This window comes from Fonsecaea monophora (assembly GCF_001642475.1).
Source record: "Fonsecaea monophora strain CBS 269.37 chromosome Unknown Scaff101, whole genome shotgun sequence".
NCBI lineage: Eukaryota > Fungi > Ascomycota > Eurotiomycetes > Chaetothyriales > Herpotrichiellaceae > Fonsecaea > Fonsecaea monophora.
Window position 1 is genome coordinate 47978 of NW_019174032.1, and position 21925 is coordinate 69902.

Below are 21925 nucleotides of genomic sequence, written 5' to 3' on the forward strand. Positions count from 1 at the left end.
AAGGAGAAAACAAAATTCGAGGCTCAAACAGACTTCACGGGACAGACAATCAGGATGGTCAGGTCATCTCGAGAGAAGGCCAATCTACCGCCAATCGCGGATCCAGCTCTTCGTGCCTATCCAAATCCAGTTCCCGACCCGCTGGTGCGATGGGTGAAGCGCAAAAAGCTGGAACACTACCGACTGCCTGATTCGCCGTCAGCCTCCTACGTGCGACTCGGGCTCCGGCCTGAGTTGCTGCTTCGATGGCCGGTCACACTGAGGGATACGGTCCAATACAACAACCCGTTTATCAGGAAGGAAGAGGCAGTTGGAGGTGTGGAAGAGAATTCGCTAGCTTCAAATAATGGCATGCCACAGTCTAGGGCTGCCGCCAATGATGCTGCACCGCTAAGGGGCCCAGGCTCCCCAGGCATGCAGGGGGCTGCGCCTGTGGTCGTAGCGGCGGCTGATGACTTGTTCGCCACGCTCTCTCCACCACCACAGGCGCCTGACGAGGCGGACCCGCCCAATGACGCGCGCCCCAGCATCGCCAAACAGGCGCCAAAGCATGGCAAGAGCAAAATCGCCCTGACACCCAAGTGCTCCCCAGACAAACCCCGAAGCCGGCTGCGCAGTCCAGCCCACCGGCAACCACGTCAAGCCAAATCTATCCTCAAACCTGATCCATCTTCCGGTATCAGAAAGAGCAATTTAAACTCAACCGCCGCAAAAGGCAGACCCAAGAGTGTCACCGTCCGACTTGAGCCTGAAGTCCAGCACTTCATCGACGATTCTCCTTGGCCCCGTAATTCCGACGAGGAGAATGACCCTCCCTCTCCCTCTTGCGACGGAGGCTCTATAACTGGCAACATTAGCGGCGACGAAACCGACGACGAGGACGAATTCGAGATGTCGGACGCGCCTCTCCCTCCCCCTGACAAGGCAAAGCGCCCGTCCCTGAAACTCAAGTTTCCCAGCAAACCTGCCATCACTCAAGCTGGAGCAGGGCAGCCTGCGGCGGTGCAGACCCCGACGCCCCAGAGTGCAGTCAGGACACCGTCCATCAAGCTCAAACTCCCAGGCACGAGCACCCCTCGAACCGGTCCTGAAGAGTCCGCAAAGCCAAAGAAAAAGAAAAAGAACACAGATACCGCGGCCGAAACCCCGGGTTCGTCCTCCAAGAAACGCAAACGCGAAGCACGGCCTGGAGAAGACGACGATGAAGGAAATCGACCAGCACCAGCGCCTCCCAAGCCCGCCGCATTTCGAAAACTCACGTTCAAGAAATCCCAAGCAACCCCTACATCCGCACCCAAACCCTCGGGCACAGCGCACCTGGCCTTCAAAATCAAGGGCAAGATCCCCAAGCGATCGTTGGGAGTGGGCTATGACTCCGAACTCGAGACGGAATATCAGAATGACAAGGGCGAGACATTGGTTGGTCGTGAGGTTGATCCAGTCATCCACGAAGGCTTTGTTCTACGAATGCAACCTGGGGAGGATTGTGATTACTTGCGCAAAGCGATTGAGGATGGGACGGCGGGTCAGGTACTTGCAAGAGGTGCACACGTCAATCTCAGAATGCTCGATACGCTGGGCAGAAGAGGTATTCTCCAGATCAAGGACCACAAGTACGCCACCACCCTGGTTGATCTCCCATGCATTATCGAAGGAATGAAGTCATGGGATAAGAAAGGGTGGATCAAGAGCATCGACATCTGCCAGATGCTTTTGGTGCTTGGCCGCTGCAACAACGAGGAGGAAGCTCGGAACTATCCTCTTCCCGAAGACGTTGACCCCAAGACTTATCAGTACGCCCATGGCCTCACTGCGCCCATGAAGTGGGTTCGAAAGAGAAGGTTTGCGAGAACAAAACGAGCACGAGTGGATGATATTGAGGCGGTTGAGCGGCGAGTCCACGCTCTCCTCGAGGCAGACAAGGCGGCCCTCAGCTCCAAGTATCAACTTTTGGACCATGATCCGCGCCTCGATGAACAAGGATACAGCACGGAACTGGAAGAAGATGAAGACGCCGAGGCCGAGCCAGAGGATTATTTCGACATAGCACCCGGTGTGCATGGTTCCATGGTCGAAACACCAATGCTCACCGAAACTCCTGTGCAGGAGGAAGTTGGACAAGATGACCTCGATGCTCTCGAGCGCATGTTCTTTGACGAGGACGCCGCACCTTCTACAGACACAGCTGGACAAGCTCGAAATACATTGCACCCGCCTGAAGCGGGCCTCGACTCATCATTCGCAGTGACTAGCACGTCAGCCTCCCCCTCTATGACGGCCGCACACACCCCCATCTCTGCAGAAGCTGCAGAAGCTTCTTCTGACGAGGACGAAGACGAGGATGCGGGAGATGACGATGAAGACCGAGACGATGCCGAGAAAGAGGGTGATGAGAATAAACGTCAAGTCATGGAGAGGATTGAGGATATGCAGAACAAGATTGCGGAGCAGAGAGAGCTGCTCAAGAAGACAACCAATGCCATCTTGAAGAAGAAGCTGGCGAGAAAGATTCAAGATCTGGAGGACGATGTTGCTATGATGAGAAAGAATGCCGGACTGGGTGGAGATGACGATGAGGACTGATCGGAGCGGGTTTGAGGAGAAGGGACTATGGAGGATTGTGCTTTGAAACATGGACAGTCATATTGCATGTTGCTTCTCTCGATATTCCTTGGTAGAGATGGAGACGGAGGAAAAAGCATGTCGCCTTCACCCCGATTCATGCACTCAATATTGAATCAGGTTGAAACTGAGACCGAATGTTGGGTCAATCAGCTGTACATTGTTATCAATATTGTCGGGATTCAAATGTCCTTGTTTTCTCGTTGCCTCTTTTCTGTGCATGCGTTGTCTTCTGCGTCGCCTCACTTTGTAGATGGCATTGTCATCGAATGTTTCCAACGGTCGCCTGTTGGCCACTCTCCTTGCTTCTGTGTCTCTCATTTCATCGCCTTCTTCATGCAAATTACCACCGATAAATATACCACCCGCCAGAGATGAATTCCGGCTTGCTCTACCTTGGGCTCAGGTGGTTTCCAGCGACAAAGACAACACGATCACTCTTCTCTGGCATACGTTGCGACGATGTCTAGCTGCGATGCGGCAATAACCGCTGTTATTTGATCTCCATGAGGCGATGCCCGTGTGTATATCGCCAAATATCGTTTATTCCCAGTCGGTGCCTAGGCTGCATTTTACTAGATGGAGTTTTGTACATGGTGCAACCCCTGCGGTGCCTTGTCTTGTTTGTCCAGGCAACTGTCCGCACCTGCGTTCTACTCAACAGGAGTTGACACCATATCCTCATGTCTGTTTCCATCCTCATCTACCAGCCTTTCCTGACTATCCTCTCAGTAAAAGTGTGAAATGTCTCAAGATGACCTTTGCACTGTGTCCCGGGACCGAGTGAGGTCAATATACCTGGACGGCCTCAAGTGGAAATCAGGCAACCAAAAGGGCATTCCGCCAACATTCCTCCCTCGCGACACCAGTTATCACTCCGACAAGGATCTGCTGATATCCTTTACGAGCGAGCAAGCAAATCGCCGAGCTCGCGATTGGTGTCAGGCCTACTACTATGCCGCACAAGATCCAGAACACCATATCCATCTACTAGACAGGGCAGTGGGCGCGCTCCTTCGCTGCAACTTTGAGGGAGTCCTCAGCGAGGATGCCATCATTACCCAGACATGCGCTCTGCTATCGCGTCTGCCTCGGACGCCTCAGCTTCCAGCCTCAATATCAGCGCAGTTCAATGGGGCTGCTTTGCCTTGGCTATATTTCAGAGCCAGTCACTCCGGCTGCGTGAGGCTTGACCGGGACAGCTGGCACGAGTTGCTCGTAACCAACTGGGTCGATACCAGCTCCATCCGTCTGGCGCTGACCATCGTTCAGATCCGCGATGAGATGATAGACACGACGCAGACCTTCGTGGACACTCTGGCAGAGTTGACGGCAACAGCTTTCGACCTGTCCGCCAAAACAAAAGATACCGCCGATCACAAGCACTGGCTGGTGGCCAAAAGCTTCCTGTGGACGTGCTGGTGCCGCAGTCTGATGCTTCACTTCCACTATCATCTGGGCATGCAACTACGAGCCGGGTACGATGCCGAACGAAATGAGTCGCTGAACATGCGTCAACCACTGCCAGGCCAGGACGGGGAGACTCCGAATTCCCTTGAGGCACTTCCACAGTATATGTGCAGGTGGGCCTTTGCGCTGCTGGGGTTGGATAGAGCGTCCATCGGGCAAGATTTCCGTGACTTTCGACGCCGATTCGGTGCCATGTTCAACGACAACCCAGCAAGATGCATTCTTTCGTCTTCGCAGGCCTGTAATGGACAAGGACCAGAACATTGCCAACGGTTCACGAGCATGACAATAGTCGACCAATCGGCCCACGATTTCCGGTGCAACGGTGGTTGTGACAAGATGTTCTGGGACGAATTCAGTTATCGCAACATCGAGGGCGCCAGAGCCGTGTCGGCCAAGGACTCTGACAATGTCGCCATTCGATACTGTCAAGCGTCTTCCCGGACACTCAGTGTCTCACATGTATGGGCTCACGGCGCGGGAGGGAGACCTCATACGGGGATGAATGCTTGTCTACACGCACGACTGATACAGCTGGCCCACGAAAATAAATGTGACTCTTACTGGATGGACACGCCTTGTATTCCCGAGAATCATGACCTTCGTGCGGAGGCTATAGCTAACATCAACAAGATCTTCACCATCAGCCGGATGACACTGATCTGGGATCGCGACATCATGTCCATTGATATCAGCGACGGCTCGATCGAGACATGGGAGACCCTACTCTCGACGCTTCTGGTCTGTGATTGGAATGTCCGGTCTTGGACGCTGCTCGAGTCGATGAGGGCCCGTCACACCGTCCATCTCCTGTGTAAATACAACAGAATCATCTCGGTCAAGGAATGCCTGACAAAGGTCCACGAACAGGGGTCAATGGCCATCGCCAACCTCTTCCTCACCCATCAGCAGATCCTCCCGGCCCAACCACCTTCGCCGTTTGACAAAAATCCCCGAGGAGATATTGCCCGGCGGCGAGACGGGTACATCTCGGTGGAAGAGTCTATCTGCCTGCTGGCGTACCGCCACGCCTCGCGCCCGGGCGATAGTACTGTCATCATGAGCTTGTTGCACGATACCACGCCCGCGTACACTGCCGAGATGTTTTGGAAATCCAAAATCAACAGCATCATCCACACGGGCGTCCTGTTCTCTTCCCTTCCCAGACTACAGTGCAAGGGTTTCGGTTGGGCTCCGGCCCAACCTGAGGTCTCTCGACTGGCCACCACAACCACCACCTCATCGAATGCAACATCCTTACTATCATCACCATTGCATCTGGTGTACGACGGCGCGGGAACATCCGTCGCGCTCATCACAGACAAAGGCCTCGATGCAACGTTTACTACTTTTGAAGTATCCGGTCCCTCGCCAAGCAGGTTCCCCGCGAGTGTCAAGGCCTTCAAGGACACTTTCGCGCGTGGCGACCGCAGGGGAGTTGATTGTCCGTCACGTCGAGCCCGGGAGGAATTCAAGCTGCACAAATACCGCCACGCGAGGTTCGTGCTCGCTGCAAAGGTGGTCGCGTCTAGCGGCTACTATGTCTATCGAGGACCCCGACATGGCACCGTCTTTGGGGTAGTTGGCTCGAATGACAAAGCTCACAGGATTTGGCACTGGCTCGGCGTCTTTGAATGGGACGCTGCAGCTCCGTGGCCTCCAATGAGACGAGAGGTGGAGGATATCTTCCTGGTGTGAAGACAGGCCCAATTAGCTTCAAGGGGGAGAAGGCCACGCTGACTTGAATTTCCCCTTTGACTTTGTCAGTCAGATATTGATCCTGGCATGGAAGCTGCGTCAATGTCTTCCATGGAAACCCCCTCTCAACAGTTACAAGTCCTCCATCTGACCGAAGCCAAAATGTCCCGAAAGCAGCTGCTCCCATTGCGTCCACTCGTTTGGGTCCATCTCAAATGAAACGAGATCGGGGAAGTTATAGTCAAGGGTATCAGACTCGAGCAGATAACCACCACCCTGGTTCCCAGCCTGAAAATTTCCCAGGCTGGCAAAGTCCTGATCAGTCGGCCGCCGACCAGAACTCTGTCTGGACGCCCTGAAACTTTGGCGCATCGCCGTAATGTACTCGGGCGTCACTGGCTCCGGGAGACCCTCTGATCTCGCGGTGGCGACATGGTCGTCCCAGACCTCCAGGGTCCATTTACTCAGTGCCAGGTACACCGGGCCCGTGGATTCCTTGAAGGCCTCGGATTTCTGCGAAATCACCACACCAATCAGCTGCCACAGGCGATCAAGCTCGGGTCCTGGCTTGCGGTGTCGCGCCTCGATGAGGACGCAGAGCATCGTGTCCCAGAGATAGCTGGTGCTGATGCGCCACGCGTACTTTTGCAGTGCCTGGTTGCCAAACACCAAGACGGCGTATTCCAGCAGTTTCGCGGCGTTGGCAAAGACAATGTCTCGCTCCGCCTGTGGGATTTTGACCCGTCGTCCAGCGAGTCGTCGTCGTGGACTGTGGGCAAGGAGCCTCATCTTACATATTCCAGACCTGATCATGACGGACGTAAAGGTATGCAAGGGGTTCGACGGGTCGCAGTATCGAAGATACTTTCTCTCCCAAAGATCCTGCATCTGGTTTATGACGCCGTCCTTCTTGGCCGTGGTGGTGTCTGGACTCGTGAGGATGTCCCAGTGAACACCATTCGACAGTGGGGAGGCGAGGCTGCGCAGCGAGTTCATGATATCACACCGGACGAGGCACATGGCAATCGAGGTGATGCCATCCCGCTCGGGTGGGGGGTCGACCATATCGGGACTAAGGTCTTCATCCTCGACATTGAGAGGCATCTTGGTGTCTCCAATGGTCAGATCGAGGGACGGTCTCATGCCCAACATGTCGGCGGCGCGGAAATCGATGTGCACAATGTGCCACCAGAGCCGACGCCGCATTTCCGTCTCGAACAGCGACAGGCCGAGCGATTCCCCATCGCGGTGGAGACCCATTTTGAGCGCCAGGCGCACGGCCACTCCTGACAAGATGAACTGGGTGTCATGTCGAAGGCACATTCTTACACCAACCTACACAGAATGTGTTAGGACAATTCAGAACAGAAACTTCAGAGAAGTACGTGAACTTTACCAGGAACAACGAAAATGCTCGCAAGGTCATGAGACTTGAGGTTTGCAGGAGTCCAGCATTGATCAAGGCCTGCCGAGCCATCGATCGATATCGCGTCAGCATGACTGGTCGTGGTCCTCCCAGCAGACGATGGCATTCGTCGTCGTCTAGCGCGCGGACTGCAGCAAGGCAAAACCCAAACATGGCCGCCGTCACGCTGTTGGGTGTCTCGCGTGGATGTTGCAGTGCATTGGTCAACGAGGCCCAGAATGTCGGGATGTGCAGAAATTTCATGACCGTATCGATTCGGTCCACGTAGATATCCTTCAGCTTGCGCAGGACCTCGAAGGGGGGAAAGTAATCGACGAGGTCGAAGGGGTTGGAGGTGCTGGAGTGATGAGGAAGGCTTGCTTGGTCGAGCGGACCTAGAAACAGGGCACATTCGCTCACGCTGGCCTCGTCCAAGACGCCATCGGGGGCGTATTCGTCCGGATGATGAAACTATCGACGGAGTGTGTTAGGAGAGGATGCTTCTTGAATATGGGTCTTCGCCAACACTCTCACCTTGTCTCCCAAGTTGGACCAGAGGGCGCTGTGGATAGGGTAGGACTTAGACACTGTTCACTAGGGAAAGGGACGCCAGGGTCTCAAACCTGTCAAAGTATCTCGAGTTGCCTTCTCTAGTGACCAGCTTTGTTCTAGCCAAGTCGAGTCCTCCGAGAGCGCCAGAGCCGTCGACGTCGACATCGACACGAGCCTCACTGTCTTTGTGGACCATAGCCACATCGTATTTATCACATGATTCCATATCCGAGCCATCGTCACTGTCCAGCGACGGTTCGATCTTCGCGCCATACGCCCTGAGCATCTCTTCGTACCGTCTCAGTCTGGCGTGCAGTCCTTCGCGCGCGGGCTTCGTCCTCTTCCGCTTGCCGCGCGTCGGCGGGACGAAGCTACATTGTGTGTCTCCCTTGACGCAGTTGGCGCATGGAGACTGGCGGTCGCACTTGATTTTGCGCTGGCGACAGACCAAGCAGGAGAAGCCTTTGGCGTCTGCGGTTGTGTCTGTCGCTGTCGCGGGGTCCTCAGTCAGGGGGCGCGACATGGTTAAGTTTCACTTTATTTCTCCCTCGCTTTTGGGAAATACTCGGTGGTCGGAGAGAGGGATTATCTCGTAGAGATGGGAGGATTTGTTGATGTGGTGGTGGTGGTATTTCACCTGATGTTGATCTCGGCGCTCGGAAGGTCAAAAATCAACATTTGAGCCCCGAGAGGCGAAGCGAAGTGAATACAACGCAAAAAAAGGGGACAAATTCAACCACAAGCAGGCTACCACCAACTACCAAAAACCAGGTACTTAAGGAAGCGGGCTGTCAGGTCTGCAGACTGCGGACATGGACTCTCCAGATTGCCTCAGTCCACATCTCTATTCCTGCGCAGCACGAGTCCCAGCATTGCTTCCACGATGACACGAACCTCTTCACACGACGACGACAATGCCAAACATGACCCAGAGGCGGACACCCAGCAGAAGAGTGTTGGGACAGATGATGGATATCCAAGCATGCGGAAGAGGATCCTGATCATGCTCGCAGGCTACCTTGCCATCTTCCTGGTTACTTTGGTACTTCCAATGCCTTTACAATCTCTCCCACCTCGACTGACCAACTCCTCTAGGACCAAAACATCATATCCACGGCCATCCCACGAATCACCGACGAGTTCGACTCCATCGGAGACATTGGATGGTATGGCAGCGCGTACCTGCTCACCATGTGCAGCTTCCAGCTCCTCATGGGCAAGGTCTACAAGTTCTACCCGGCAAAACCCGTCTTCCTGTCGGGCATTGTGCTTTTTGAAGTCGGCTCAGCAGTGTGTGGATCGGCGCCGAGCTCTGTGGCCTTCATAGTCGGTCGCGCCATTGCAGGCCTGGGTGCGTCAGGCATGTTCTCGGGCGTCATGGTCATCCTGTTCCACACCGTCCCTCTCCAGCAACGGCCGATCTGGCAGGGTGCTTTTGGGGGTATCTTTGCGATTGCGTCCGTCATCGGGCCTCTGGTCGGAGGGGCATTCACCGATAACGTCACCTGGAGATGGTGTTTCTACATCAACCTCCCCATCGGCGCCGTGGTCGTGGTCGTCACCATGGTCGTCCTGCGCCTTTCCCACCAAAAACTCGACAAACGCGCCCCCGGGATCCTGGGTAAGGTGAAGCAGCTCGACCCCCTGGGTAACCTGGTATTCTTCCCCGGCATCATTTGTCTGATCCTGGCTCTCCAGTGGGGAGGGACCAAGTACTCGTGGGACAACGCGAGGGTCATTGTCCTGCTGGTTCTCTGTGCCGTGCTCTGCCTCGCCTTTGGGGGAATCCAAGTCTGGAAACAAGAAGACGGCACCGTCCCTCCCCGGATCATCAAGCAGCGCAGCGTGGCGGCTGCGCTGTGGTTCTCGTTTTTCAACGGCGCCGGCGTCATGGTCACCGTTTACTACCTGCCCATCTGGTTCCAGGCCATCAAGGGCGTCAGCGCCGTCAAGTCGGGCATCATGCTGCTCCCGCTGGTGCTGTCGTCGGTCATCGCCTCCATCTCGTCGGGCATCATCATCAGTCGCCTTGGCTACTACACGCCGTTTTTCATCCTCAGCTCCGTGGCCACGTCCATCGGCGCCGGCCTGCTCTGCACCTTCACCTCGACGACAGCCCACCCGGCGTGGATCGGGTACCAGGTCATCCTGGGGCTAGGCTTGGGCTTCGGCGCTCAACAGGGCCTGAACGTCGTACAAACTGTTCTGGACCGTCCCGACATAGCCACCGGCACCGCCGTCGTCATGTTTCTGCGCTTCCTCGGCTCCGCCATCTTCCTGCCCGTCGCCGAGAACATATTCCTCAACGGCCTCGTCGCGAAACTGACGGCCGATCTGCCCGGCGTCGATCCCCACGCGGTGACCACGACCTCGGGCGCGACGGACCTGCGCAATCTCGCTGGTGGCAACGACCTGGCCGTCCTCCTGGCCGATTACAACGACGCCCTCGTCCATGTCTTTTACCTCGTCGTGGCGACCTGCGTCGCGACCATCTTGGGGAGTGTGCTGGTCGAGTGGCGCAGCTTGAAGGTCCGCGCTGCTGCAAGTTCTGCTGCTGCTAGTAGTGGAGGAGATGGTAGTAGTGACGCTGATAACGAGCCGACTGAGTCCAAGGAGGCTGGAGAAGCGACAGAGCGAAAGGACTCCAACGCACAAAATGCCTAAAAGATGGGAAGGGGGAGAGAACCTCCTTTGGTTTGGTTTCTACACATCAAGGCGGTGCTGGTGGGTGGGTGCGTGGGCTGGGCATATCATCTCATATCATCTCCTCTCATTTTATACACTCTCCTCTCTTGTCTTCTCGTTTTCTTTTCTTCTATTCTACGGCCTCATGGTGGGAAAATCCAACAGAACAGAGGGATTTTACTATTATTTTGGTGTCAGAGTTCTTGACACATACACACAACTCGGGGCGATTGGACCTTTTGCTTTTGAAAAAAAAAAAGTTTCTATTTTATTGTACATGTACATGTACATGTACATCGATAGGGAGATGAATAGATTGAGAAAAATCTCCCTCTCTGTGAGAAGAAAAGATAAAAGAGGCTTCCGCACGTCTTGGGAGTCAATAAAATCCTTACTCATCTCGGCTGTTCCATCCCATCCCATCACGTTTTACCTTTGCATCTGTATTCACCATGGTGCAAGGCAGAGGCGTCTAAGCACCGTGCTTTCATCCGGGACGCAGGACAGAACCCGACGAATCCTCTTCATACTTCTCTGGACATGAATGGTAAGAATATCAGTTGACAAGGTGGCAATTTCTGATCTATCTAGAAGAAAAAACTATGAATCAACGACCATTATCTATGACGAAGCCACAACACTGGGGTTTTCTGAGATGTTGGACGAAGCTACCGTATTGACTACCTAAGTGGGGGGATCACTGCGATGGAAGAGGATTCATAACAATGAGCATGACGATGACGGTGACGATGGTTGGTGGTTGGTGATGTTGATGATGAAGAAGGATTCGCTTTCACGGCGACACAGATACACACACACAAACACACAGAGAGAGTCTCTCTCTCTCTTCCTCTCCTCCATTCCTCTCCTTCTCCGTCTCCATCCGCATCTCCATTCCTGGCATCCCTTGACAACTCACTAACTGAGTGACTGAAAGTTGACGCGATGATAAGAAGAAACAAACAAGTCTGTGTGACTAGTTGATCAAATCTCGACCGACTTCTCGGTCCGCTGCTCTCGTCGTCGCGGGATCGTCATGACCTGGTGGAGTTTGACGTCGGCGGGTTCAAACTGTCATGTGCGAGCGTGTCAGTCGGCCATCAGCCACGTATCAAACCACCCATCACTGGAATCAGACGAACAGCCAACGCAGGAAAGAAGAGGTAAGGAAGAGGAGAGAAAGGATAAAAGAGGGGAAACAAAAAAGTTAAAATCTCACCTTATAAATCCTCAACAGCGTGGCCCAGATCTTGTACAGCTCCAGCTGGACAATGTTCTTGCCGATGCAGCTGCGGCTGCCGTGGCCAAAGACCAGCATGGAGCGGTGCATGCGGACCTTGCGCTCGCGGAACTCGTCCTCGGTCTCGCTGGGCTGCCGCATCCAGCGCTCCGGGTTGAAGGCGCGGGCGTCCTTGCCAAAGACGTGCGGCAGCATCGCCATGGACGCGGCGTTCATGGCGATGACGGTGCCGGGTGGCAAATGCGTGCCGTTGGGCAGCGTCAGACCCGACGGTCCCGCGACGCGCTCGAGGTTGTTGGCCGGGGCGCCGAACTGGCGGTACGACTCCTGGATGACGGCGTCGAGGTACGGCATCTTCAGGGCCAGCTCGAGCGCCGCGGGACCCTCGGTGTCGACCTCCTTCATGGCCGCCATGTTGACGCTGCGGATCTCCTGGTTCAGCCGCTCCTGCGCCTCCGGGTGCTCCGTCAGCCAGTGGATGGTGGCGTCCATGGCGCGGGCGCTGTTGTTGGCCCCGGCGAGCACATTCGTGGCCGTGAGGTGGGTGATGCGCAGGTCCGTCATCAGCGGGTACGCCTTTCTCGCCGCGATGAAGCTCCCCAGGAGGTCCTCGTGGCGGCGCGACGCCGACTGCGCCTCGGGATCCTTGGACGCCTTGGCCAGACGCTCGCTGACCACGCGCCGCGCAAAGGTGAAGAACATGCTCGGCTTCTGCGTGACGAGCTTGAGGAAGGGGTTGCGCTTGGTCAGCGTGTCGAGCAGCGGGAAGTTGTTGGCCACGCTGATGTATCGAAAGTTCTCCCGCTGCGCCTGGATCATGCCGTTGAAGTCGTAGCCGTGGTCGAGGAAGCCGAGCGGCTCGCCGAACGAGATCTTGGACATGACATCAAAGGCCCCTTTTTGAGGACAGTGTCAGACCAATCTACCACTTTAGTGAGCGGGTTGAACTCACAGTATTGAAGCCAACGAGTCATGTTGATCGGAGTCCCATCGGCGTCATGCTTGTCGAGCTCCTTGATCAGCTTTTCGATCGTCTCGTCAATATACGGCTCGTAGCCCTTTAGAGAGGACAGAGAGTAGGCATGGGCAATGGGCCGCCTGTACATTCCGTGCGTCTTTTCATCCTTGATGCTGACCAGAGCGGTCTGGTCGGTGCCTGTGAGACGGGTGAGCGGGCGCACTCTTTCCAGATACAATTCACCAGTGGAATGGACATGATGATCTACCTACCGGTCATGACAAAGACTTGGTATCCGGGACCCTGATGCAAATGAAGATGATGATTAGCAATCACGCTCCTCCAACACGTCTCTTTCCCCCCCTCCCCCCCCCCGGCCCCCCTTCTCTCTACCACTCGACAGACTCACTCACCTTATCCAGACGTTCCCTGAAGCCATAAATCGTATCAATTGCCTCGGGATCATAGACGAGGACATGCTTCGGTCCGATCCTCACCACGTCCCCGTACCGGCCGATCATGTTGATCTGGTAGTTGTTGACGGCCTCCTTGTGGTGGTTGAGCCTCCATGCCTGGTACCCGCGCCACAGGTTGGTGTACTTGGCCAGCCAAGGACCGGGGACATGGTCGAGGCCGGCCCGCTTGCTCTGGACGAACAGGTAGAGGACGAGACCGACGAAGGCCGCCGCGGCAAGGTAGACGGGCGAGACGGCCGCGTGCTGAGTCAGCGGCGTGGAAAGCGCCATGTCGTGTTGCGTTGGCGTTCAAATTGATAAAGAAAAAAAAAATTGATGTCGTTGTTGTTGCAAAGGGTTCCAAAGGGCCCAAGTAAACGGACGGGGCAAGAGTGGGATGGGAATAGTATGGCCAAGGAATTTCCAAGCAAAAGAGTCAAGCTCAAGGAGGCGGGCGGGCCAAGTGCTGATGGGGGAGGATGGCGGCGGATGATGAGCCAAGGGGCTGGCTTTAAAAAAATGCTTGCGTTGCTTATGTACAAGTTTTCAAAGTCCCAGTCATTCTCTCCCCATGCATTCTGCTTCCTTCCTCCCCTCTCCCATTCTCTCCAAGCCCAACCGGGGGAAACGTATTTATGGTTACCCGAGGGACCAACAAGTCAACCTAGAGCCTTGTGATGTGTCCTCCCCCCCCTCTCCCCTGCGACAGAATCCCAACTGCCGACCTGTCCCCAGAGGGCGGGGAGACAAGGGGGAGTTAAGAGGTAAAGTGTAAGGTCTCTGGGGAAGATTCCCCCGCAGTTGCGTGTGTGGAGGAGGGGCCAATCATAGAGATGCCGAAGACGCTCGGAACGGCTAGATCGGCTGATTAGCTCAGCTTGGCGCTGCCCAAAAGAGGGAAGGATCGTGTAGTGGTACGTTATGATTGGGTTTTAGATCTCAAGTGGCTGAGGGTATCCTCCCCCAGGCTTTGTGGACAGCTTAGCCTAACTCTAGCCTGCCTGCGGGCGCTTCAGATCCATTCCCTTTCTTGCGACGCGAACCCCGGTCTCTCTTGCCTATATCACTCGGAGAGTAGACCACGAGGGCACAAACCCCCTTATGCGGAGATTCCCCGACCTTTCGTTGTGAAGGCACCGAATCATCAAGTTGATTCTCTGGCAGAAAACAACTGCCGATACAACGTCTTCGGCACGGGAACCGACACGTGGTAGCCTGGTCACATTATCCCAGACATCGTTGTCACCTCGCACTGAAAGGCTTCTCTCATCTTCCTCCAGAACCCGGGACAAAGTGTCAGCTTCACCACACACACAGGTGTGGGTGTTGTGTTACCTCCCTTCATTGCATGTTGACTTTGATTGATCTCTCTGTCGTTTTGTTTCTTGTAGTAAAGCAGCCATCATGAGCTCCGCAGTTGACCCCGGACAGAACGAGCAGGTGGCTCCTGTCCAGGTCGCGGACAAGCCGTTGGGCGAACACTACGAGACGGCCGTCGAGCATGTCAAGGAGGTCAACGACGCCATTGCCAGGGTCGACTCTCACCTGGACAACACGCACGTCGCGCTCGGGTGGCGATCATGGCTCGTGGTGCTCGTCACCATGTTTGGGTAAATATGCCCTGTAACAGAATTTCACTGGGGATCTGTCTCTGTTGACATTGGCGGCCCAGCAACTTGACCTTGGTGTTTGTCGTCGTGGCGGCAGGCTCGGTCATTGCCTTTATCATTCGAGACTTGGGTCATCCCGGACTGGCCGGCTGGATCATCCAGGTACCTTTTTCTGTTCTTCTCTTCCAACCCAAAGTCAACCGCTAATGTGGTATCAAGGGCCCGCTCCTAGTTCAAAGCGTCCTATGCCCCATTATAGGGAGGCTGTCGGACGTGGTAGACCGCAAATACCTCGCCTGCATTCAACTATCGGTCGCCTTTGTCGGATCCGTCGTGTCTGCCACGGCCCATTCCATGAATACCTTGATAGGAGGGGGGATCCTGATCGGCGTGGGCCTTTCGTCCCTGGGCATCATTGTGGCCATCCCTGCCGAAGTGCTCCCGTTGAAGTACCGAGCCATTGCCAACGGAGCCAACTTTCTCGGCGGCGCCTTTGGAGGCCTGTAAGTCTTTGTTTTCCCACCTTGTAGTATCCCCGTGTGTATGTGTGCGTCTTTCCCAACCAGGCTGCTGATATCATGGGCCCTTTCCCCGGCCATTTCGTGGTGAAGTGTTGGACAGCTCGGTGCCGGTGCCGTCACCAACGTCGAAAAGGACGGCTGGCGCAATATCTTCTGGATGCAAGCCGCCTTCCACGGCGCCACGGTGCTCATGCTCCTGGCCTTCTACTTCCCGCCCCGCCGCTCCGACTACCCCAAGATGACCTTTGTCGAGGTCCTGTGGTCGCTCGATCCCATCGGCGCCGTCCTCTTCGTCGGTGGCGCCACCCTGACTATTCTGTCCTTGGACTGGACCGGCGGCACGTACGCGTGGAGCGACGCCCATGTCATCGCACCGCTTGTCATTGGCATCGTTCTGCTGATCTTGTTTGGGATATACGGTAAGTCTGCCCGCCAAAAAGGGCTTGCTGAGGGCGGTATGGGCTAATGAAGGAATATAGAATGGAAAGGACGAACCGATGGAATCGTTGCCCATGTGAGAACGTCCTGAAAATTCCTCTTTTGGCACACGAGATACTGATTCTCGTCAAGGTCATGTTCAAGAACGGATATAATTTCCCTCTGGCTGTATTTGCCTTTGCGGTAGAAGGGTAAGTTTTTGTCCAACGCATGATTGATCCAGTTCAATAACTCTGAGACGATTAACACTTTGACAAACAGATGGATCTTCTACAGCGCCGTCAACAGCGTGACTCCACAAGTGATTCTCAATCTCGGATGGGAGACGACGTCGTGGCAAATCTCGATCCGCCAACTGGCGTACCAACTGCCGACGATTGGTTTCTCGATTCCTATGGTGTAAGCCCTGCCTCTCTCTCTCCCCTCTTAAGCTATGTTTCCTCTTCCTTCATCACCAGAACTTCCCTCCCCTGATGTCTAATCACTCATCTATACACTTTGCTTACCACACACGACAAAACAGTCTCTACTCGACCAAGTACAAAGACCTCAAGAACCCGCTGATCTTCACGTACACGGTCTTCCTGATCGTCTGCATCTGCTACGCGACCATCAAACCCAGCGAGAACCACGCACAGTACGCGTTCGCGGTGCTGGCGGGGATCGGACAGGCGGGCCCGCTCACACTGATCCTTGCGCTGGTGCAGTTCGCGGCGCCACACGCCTTCATCGCGACGGCGTCGGGGTTTGCGCTGTCGGCGCGGGCGATTGGGGGCGCGTTCGGGTCGGCGGTGCTCGACGCCATCATCAACGGCAAGATCGACGCGACGCTGGCGCGCGACGTAACGCGCGCGGCCACGGGCGCGGGCCTCCCCGCGAGCTCGGTGCCGGACCTGCTCGAGGCCATCGGCGCGGGCGAGGGGTTCGACGCCGTGCGCGGCCTCAACGGCACCATCCTCGACGCAGCCCTCGACGCCCGCAACTGGGCCTACGCCCGCGCCTACCGCCTCGCCTGGGCGAGCATCATCCCCTTTGTGGCCCTGGCCATCGTTGCCGTCATCTTCATCAAGCACGTCAAGGAACTCATGACCGAGCACGTCGAGGCGAGTGTCGAGAGGAGGCCTGCCGCCGCCGCGGCCAGGAGAGACGAGGAGAAGAACTGATTTCCCATAACCCCTCCAAGAATGCACCGATATGGCAGGAGTCTTTTGTTGCAATCTTTTGTAGATATGAGGACACTGACCTGCCACGCATACACGCACACACACACACTCTTACTCTCTCTTCGTCTGTCTGTCTCGAGACAAAATGCACGAGTCCGCGGCGAAGAAATGTATCCTGTACCCTATATCCTATATCCTATAGCCTATTTATATACCTATACACCATCTCCTGGCATGCAAAATAGTCTCCATACATACATGCATCATACACATACACAAATCTACAGACATATCTTCATATCTATACACACGCACACACACACATATATATATACATAATCCCCAAACCGTCGTCTTCTACAATTCTTTCGCTAATTTACTACCCGCCGCTTTACTCTCCGGATAACGACTACTTAGCCGACTCGCTCCCCGTCCGCTCCCTCCTTCTCCCTTCCTCTCTTTCGCGCTCCCTTTCTACTCCCTTCTGCTCCCTCACGTGCTAGTGAGGCTCCAGTCTCACAGGCGCTAACGTTACGTATATCTAGCCTTACGGTATCTTTACCCGATCACATCTATGATGGCCCGTTTCGGCCCTGAGCGAGGTCGACGAGGAATTGACTCAAGATGAACCACCAACGCGGAAATTCACCATTATCAGCGACAACCAGTCAGCACTACAAGCGCTCGCATGGCCATCGAGCAAGCCTGGACAGGCGATGGTTCACCACATACTGGATCAAGCGAATAAACTCCAAGAACATCAAGTCCAACTGCACTTACAATGGATCCCTAGTCAACTGTGACAATCTTGGGAACGACACCGCCGACAAGCTGGCGAAGGAGGCAGTCAGTACGGAGGAAGACCACGGATCCTGACACTTGGTGTCCGAGCTCAAGAGAACTAACCTGTCAGGAACGGCCTATAGAGATAGGCAGAGGGTAGCGATAGGTACAGGTAGGTATAGGTATTCCTTGATAGTATATCTTAACTGGAAACTCAAAGCATGAGGGAAGGAAGCTTCCCTCAGGCGGTGAGCATGCGGTGCTCAAATAATAAGGGGCTGTCACGTGCGAGTTATACTTGGCGGTTCGTGACACAGGCGCCGGGCAAAGTCTCCAGCACTACTATAGCCCGCTGCACCTGCCAAACCTGTACACTCTGGAGTGGGAGAGAGACTGGGACAAGGAAGAGATGTTTGGGAATTGAGAAGGGGATTGGGAGAGGTAATTCAGGATGGTCAATTGTATTGGATAAGTGACCTGCCCCATAGAGAAAAGAAATAGAGCACGAAGCAGGAGAAGAGCGAGTTATTACCCACATCTCGAGATGACGATTGTTGAATTGATGGGCCTTTTGTTGGCTGTTAAATGCAGAGATCTTCAATTGCCGTCTGATTCTGCGCGTTAAACTGGACTCTCGAAATCCGTTGAAGAATTAGTGGCAATACACTTCCTTCCCCAATTCTGGCCCAGCATCGCAATTAGCACGCTTAATGGGTTGGTGCCTGGTACTAGGGCACCCTTTTCACATACCGCCATCTCATTTCAAAAGAAGGTTGAACCCATCTTTTTCAATTTGGTCGATCACATCTCTGATCACAAACCAAGGGCTCGACTGATATCGCGTCCACCAAGCCTCCAAACCTTCAAAGCCGTCGAACAGATTTATGCCGTAGAGATCTTCCATGGACGTCTTGGCGGCCGCGGCCGTGATATCTGCAAGGGTGGGCCGGTCGGCGCCAACCAGACTGACTCCCTTTGAACATGTATTGGTCCAAGACTGCAGTGTCGTCAACAGACGGCGGTATTGAACTTGAGCGTCCTCCCCCGCCTGAGGGCTCTGCTGTTCCTCTGTCATTCCACTCCACCCAAGACTGAATGCCGTGAGGTGTCGAACATGGACGTTGCACCAGGTCAAGACTTCGTTGATGAGTTGGACGATGTCCCTGACTCTGGCTGCTTGGAAGGCGTCGTCACCCCGCAGACTGGGGTGCCCGTCCGACGCTGGGAGTAGGTCTTCCAAGTATTCGAGGATGCTGCTGGACTGGGCGATGAATTTGCTGTGGTTGGAGGATTCGAGGTCTTGTATGCGCAAGACGGGAAGTGAGAAGCCCTTAGGTCTTTTCTCGTAGCCTGGGATGGCATCCAGAGCCAGATCTTGGGACTTTAGGTCGACAGTGCAGGGGATCAGAGTCAGCCCCAGACGGTTGAGATGGTCGGCTGTTACGGATTTCGCTTTGACGTAGTAGGCAACGCGTCGTGGGAATATGCCACCAGGCCAGACCCAGAGAGTTCGGACCGAACGTGAAGCTGTTTGATCACGGGCCATCTTGGCAATGCTGGTCTGCAAATGAATAACTGGCGAGAGAGGAAGAACAGAGATAGACAGACAGACAAGGCATTCTCGATGGTTCGGAGTTCATTGTACCTTTTATAAGTCGGTTTGCTCTGCGTGCCTCGCTGACTTTTGCATCGACGGAGAGATTTTAAGAGTTCGACATATCTCGGGTACTTTGCGGCGTTTGGCCGCAAGTAGTTGTCACGCTCTGGCAGAGACATGTTTCCCTGCGGAAGGCGGAGATCCTATGTCTCCGAGAATCTCAATCCATGAGCTTTGGTGCCTTGAACAAGTTCTGTCGCTGCCATTAGTCGGCAGAACGCACGACTCATTGTGGATCTTCCCGGGGAATGAGGTCACGACACGCGCATGGGGTCTTCATTGAATGATTCTTCCGAAGCGTCGTCCGCTGGCGTATTTAATGCTTCTACCCGTCAGGCATAGTACCTAAAGGTGGAAGCCGTAGACCGTATATTTCTAACGAAATGAGAGAGTAGGAAGTTAGTTAAGTTTAAACGCCATATGATGAAGGCTAGATAGCACCCTGAGCCTTACATAGGCCTTGTGTATGACTAGCTCGAGACTTCTCGCAGTAACTACCTAAGCCCCCGGAGAGTTATCTCCAGCTTGACTTTGCCCCTGTTCCCGCATGACAGGCCAGTAAGTAGGGCCGCCCTGAGAGGTAGTAAAGTCTTGCTGCTAGTGAAGTAGTCCTCGAATCATGTCATGAAGTTTCGTCCATACGGCCAAGACATGCTCAGCGGCCTGACCTCGAGAGTCCCGGATTGCTATACCGTATGTCTCCAGCAGGTGGCGGAGATCCAGTTCCATAGTAATTAGCACCTGCCGTGGGGTGTTGCGTTGCTAAAATGGGCCGTAATTAAGGGCCAATCCTGCTGATCGAGAAATAACTTTTAACGAAGAAGGCTTTCAAGCAGCTGTACCATTTGTCATTGTCTTTTTCTTTTTCCTGCGTAGCAAAATGGTCCGGGACAGAACATACGATAAAAATGCGAAATCCGAGATAAAGATTATGGTACAGGCCATATTTGTAGAAGTCCGGATTCTTTCGTCGAATACGAAGGGTAACCCCCCAGGCATGTATGGACCAGCCGAAAGGCGACTTTATCAAAAGAGCCTATCTATGCAGTTAGAATTTTTGTTGGGATGGAAACGAGCCCGTGAGCGATTTTACCCACTTCTGTAAGTGCGAGACACATACCAGACACTAGGAGCTCATCATGCGAGACTAATGTATCATGAGATAGGACTTTTCCAAATCTACTGAGCGCATCAGAGTAACATGACATGATCTCAGATATCGTCGCAGATTCCGGACTGACTTTCATCAGAATCACTAGTGACGTTACCCTCAAGACTGGAACAAGGGCTTCCGCGCGGTGCGTCGATCGGCCAGTGATTTAAGGCAGGTGTAGCACCCATGAACCGCAAATATAGCGCGGGAGACGCCAAAAAGTCTGCTCTTCCTCGATTCGGATACCGGCGGGGCGGAGCATTGTGAAGCCTAGACTGTCGATGTTGTCGTTTGTCACATTCGGAGCTTCTGATGGATAATGGTTGTTGTCCTGGTTGGCAATTCGAATGATGAACGAACTTTGTTGACTGATGATAGCCCGGGCAGTTTCTACCGGTGTACAAACACTGCGAACAGGCTGGTCTCATGAAATCACACTGCGGAGAATGTGATCAGTACCCGCATGCTGATGCATAGATCGATGACTCACGCCAATCTTGTGCAAACGACAAGCATAGCAGGCGGCGGACTTCTTCGGCATCTGGTCTGATAGTCGGGACTCAAACTATGCAGAAGGCGACTTCAGACTTAGTGGTGTTGAGGTGAGGAGGCGTCTTTTTTTTTCATTTCCGCGGGGATCGTGTATAAATCTGTAAGCTTATGATAAGCGACGAAAGTCGATGCTCTTGGCGGTCACGGCTGCCATGTTTGTACTGACTCCTTTATGTATCAATCTTGGACGCAACAAGATAAGGGCGAGCAACCAATCGTCACCCAAGGTAACGACTGTTTGGCTCATCCTCTGTAATCGCCTGGTCTTTTACACCAGAGAAGCCTGTTGGAATATGCTCAAGCATCCTAGGAATGTGTCGTAGAGCACGGAAAGATGTCGACGAAGGCATTTTCGCAGGACGAAAATTTGGATTGGAGAACATCCACGTGCGTATTCTAGAGATGCCGGATCATCATGCTGGCGTTACATTAGGCGATAAAATGCCAAGATGGAAGCCCGGAAGCCCGGAAGCGCAAACTTTTGAGATTAAGAATATATATCTTTGTCTCAGAGATCTTACCAACAATTACAAGGGAGCATTCCCCTGTGGCGCAGTATGTTGTTCCTTGCAGCAACCCGTTCGCAAAAGTTTTCACTAACAAGATCCCAGATTGGCTAGCGCGTCTGACTGTTAATCAGGAGGTTGGTGGTTCGAGCCCACCCGGGGGAGGTTTTTTTTGGTTTTTGTCTTTTTTGACGTTTCGTTTGAAGTTCGATCTCCATTCTGGCCGATGATGACAAGCCTCAGGATAAACCGCTTCGTTCTTTTTTGATCTTGTCAGGTGCCAGCATCTTTCATCAATGCCTCGTAGTGTTTGTATTCCTTTACGTGACCACCTCACGCGGGTGAGACCGTCAAGGTCAAGGTGGCTTGGAAAGAATCTGGCGGCATGACGGACGTCAACGGCAACGGCAAGAAGTCCCAAGCAAATAACACATGCGACCACTGCTGTAAGGTACAT

The 21925-nt window shown here is 54.2% G+C and overlaps 7 protein-coding genes across 7 annotated transcripts; 4 read left to right on the forward strand and 3 right to left on the reverse strand.

Moving 5' to 3' along the window:
• Positions 1 to 54: 54 nt before the first annotated feature.
• Positions 55 to 2583, forward strand: AYO21_09766 (hypothetical protein; the record flags this gene model as incomplete). Its single annotated transcript, XM_022659695.1, has 1 exon — positions 55 to 2583. One exon carries the CDS (start codon positions 55 to 57, stop codon positions 2581 to 2583), a length of 2529 nt encoding a protein of 842 aa, XP_022508000.1.
• A 783-nt stretch (positions 2584 to 3366) lies between these two features.
• On the forward strand, positions 3367 to 5790 carry AYO21_09767 (hypothetical protein; the record flags this gene model as incomplete). The annotated part of the gene is made up of 1 exon (XM_022659696.1): positions 3367 to 5790. The coding sequence occupies one exon, from the start codon at positions 3367 to 3369 to the stop codon at positions 5788 to 5790; it is 2424 nt and encodes an 807-aa protein (XP_022508001.1).
• A 132-nt stretch (positions 5791 to 5922) lies between these two features.
• AYO21_09768 (hypothetical protein) lies at positions 5923 to 8270 on the reverse strand (the record flags this gene model as incomplete). The annotated part of the gene is made up of 4 exons (XM_022659697.1): positions 5923 to 7125; positions 7187 to 7666; positions 7730 to 7757; positions 7819 to 8270. The coding sequence occupies 4 exons, from the start codon at positions 8268 to 8270 to the stop codon at positions 5923 to 5925; spliced, it is 2163 nt and encodes a 720-aa protein (XP_022508002.1).
• Positions 8271 to 8630: 360 nt separating this feature from the next.
• AYO21_09769 (hypothetical protein) lies at positions 8631 to 10411 on the forward strand (the record flags this gene model as incomplete). The annotated part of the gene is made up of 2 exons (XM_022659698.1): positions 8631 to 8789; positions 8843 to 10411. 2 exons carry the CDS (start codon positions 8631 to 8633, stop codon positions 10409 to 10411), a joined length of 1728 nt encoding a protein of 575 aa, XP_022508003.1.
• A 1005-nt stretch (positions 10412 to 11416) lies between these two features.
• Positions 11417 to 13376, reverse strand: AYO21_09770 (hypothetical protein; the record flags this gene model as incomplete). The annotated part of the gene is made up of 5 exons (XM_022659699.1): positions 11417 to 11503; positions 11652 to 12568; positions 12625 to 12828; positions 12903 to 12933; positions 13044 to 13376. 5 exons carry the CDS (start codon positions 13374 to 13376, stop codon positions 11417 to 11419), a joined length of 1572 nt encoding a protein of 523 aa, XP_022508004.1.
• Positions 13377 to 14489: 1113 nt separating this feature from the next.
• Positions 14490 to 16817, forward strand: AYO21_09771 (hypothetical protein; the record flags this gene model as incomplete). Its single annotated transcript, XM_022659700.1, has 8 exons — positions 14490 to 14695; positions 14758 to 14857; positions 14915 to 15198; positions 15307 to 15635; positions 15696 to 15730; positions 15787 to 15845; positions 15916 to 16053; positions 16178 to 16817. 8 exons carry the CDS (start codon positions 14490 to 14492, stop codon positions 16815 to 16817), a joined length of 1791 nt encoding a protein of 596 aa, XP_022508005.1.
• A 1540-nt stretch (positions 16818 to 18357) lies between these two features.
• Positions 18358 to 19146, reverse strand: AYO21_09772 (hypothetical protein; the record flags this gene model as incomplete). Its single annotated transcript, XM_022659701.1, has 1 exon — positions 18358 to 19146. One exon carries the CDS (start codon positions 19144 to 19146, stop codon positions 18358 to 18360), a length of 789 nt encoding a protein of 262 aa, XP_022508006.1.
• Positions 19147 to 21925: the final 2779 nt, after the last annotated feature.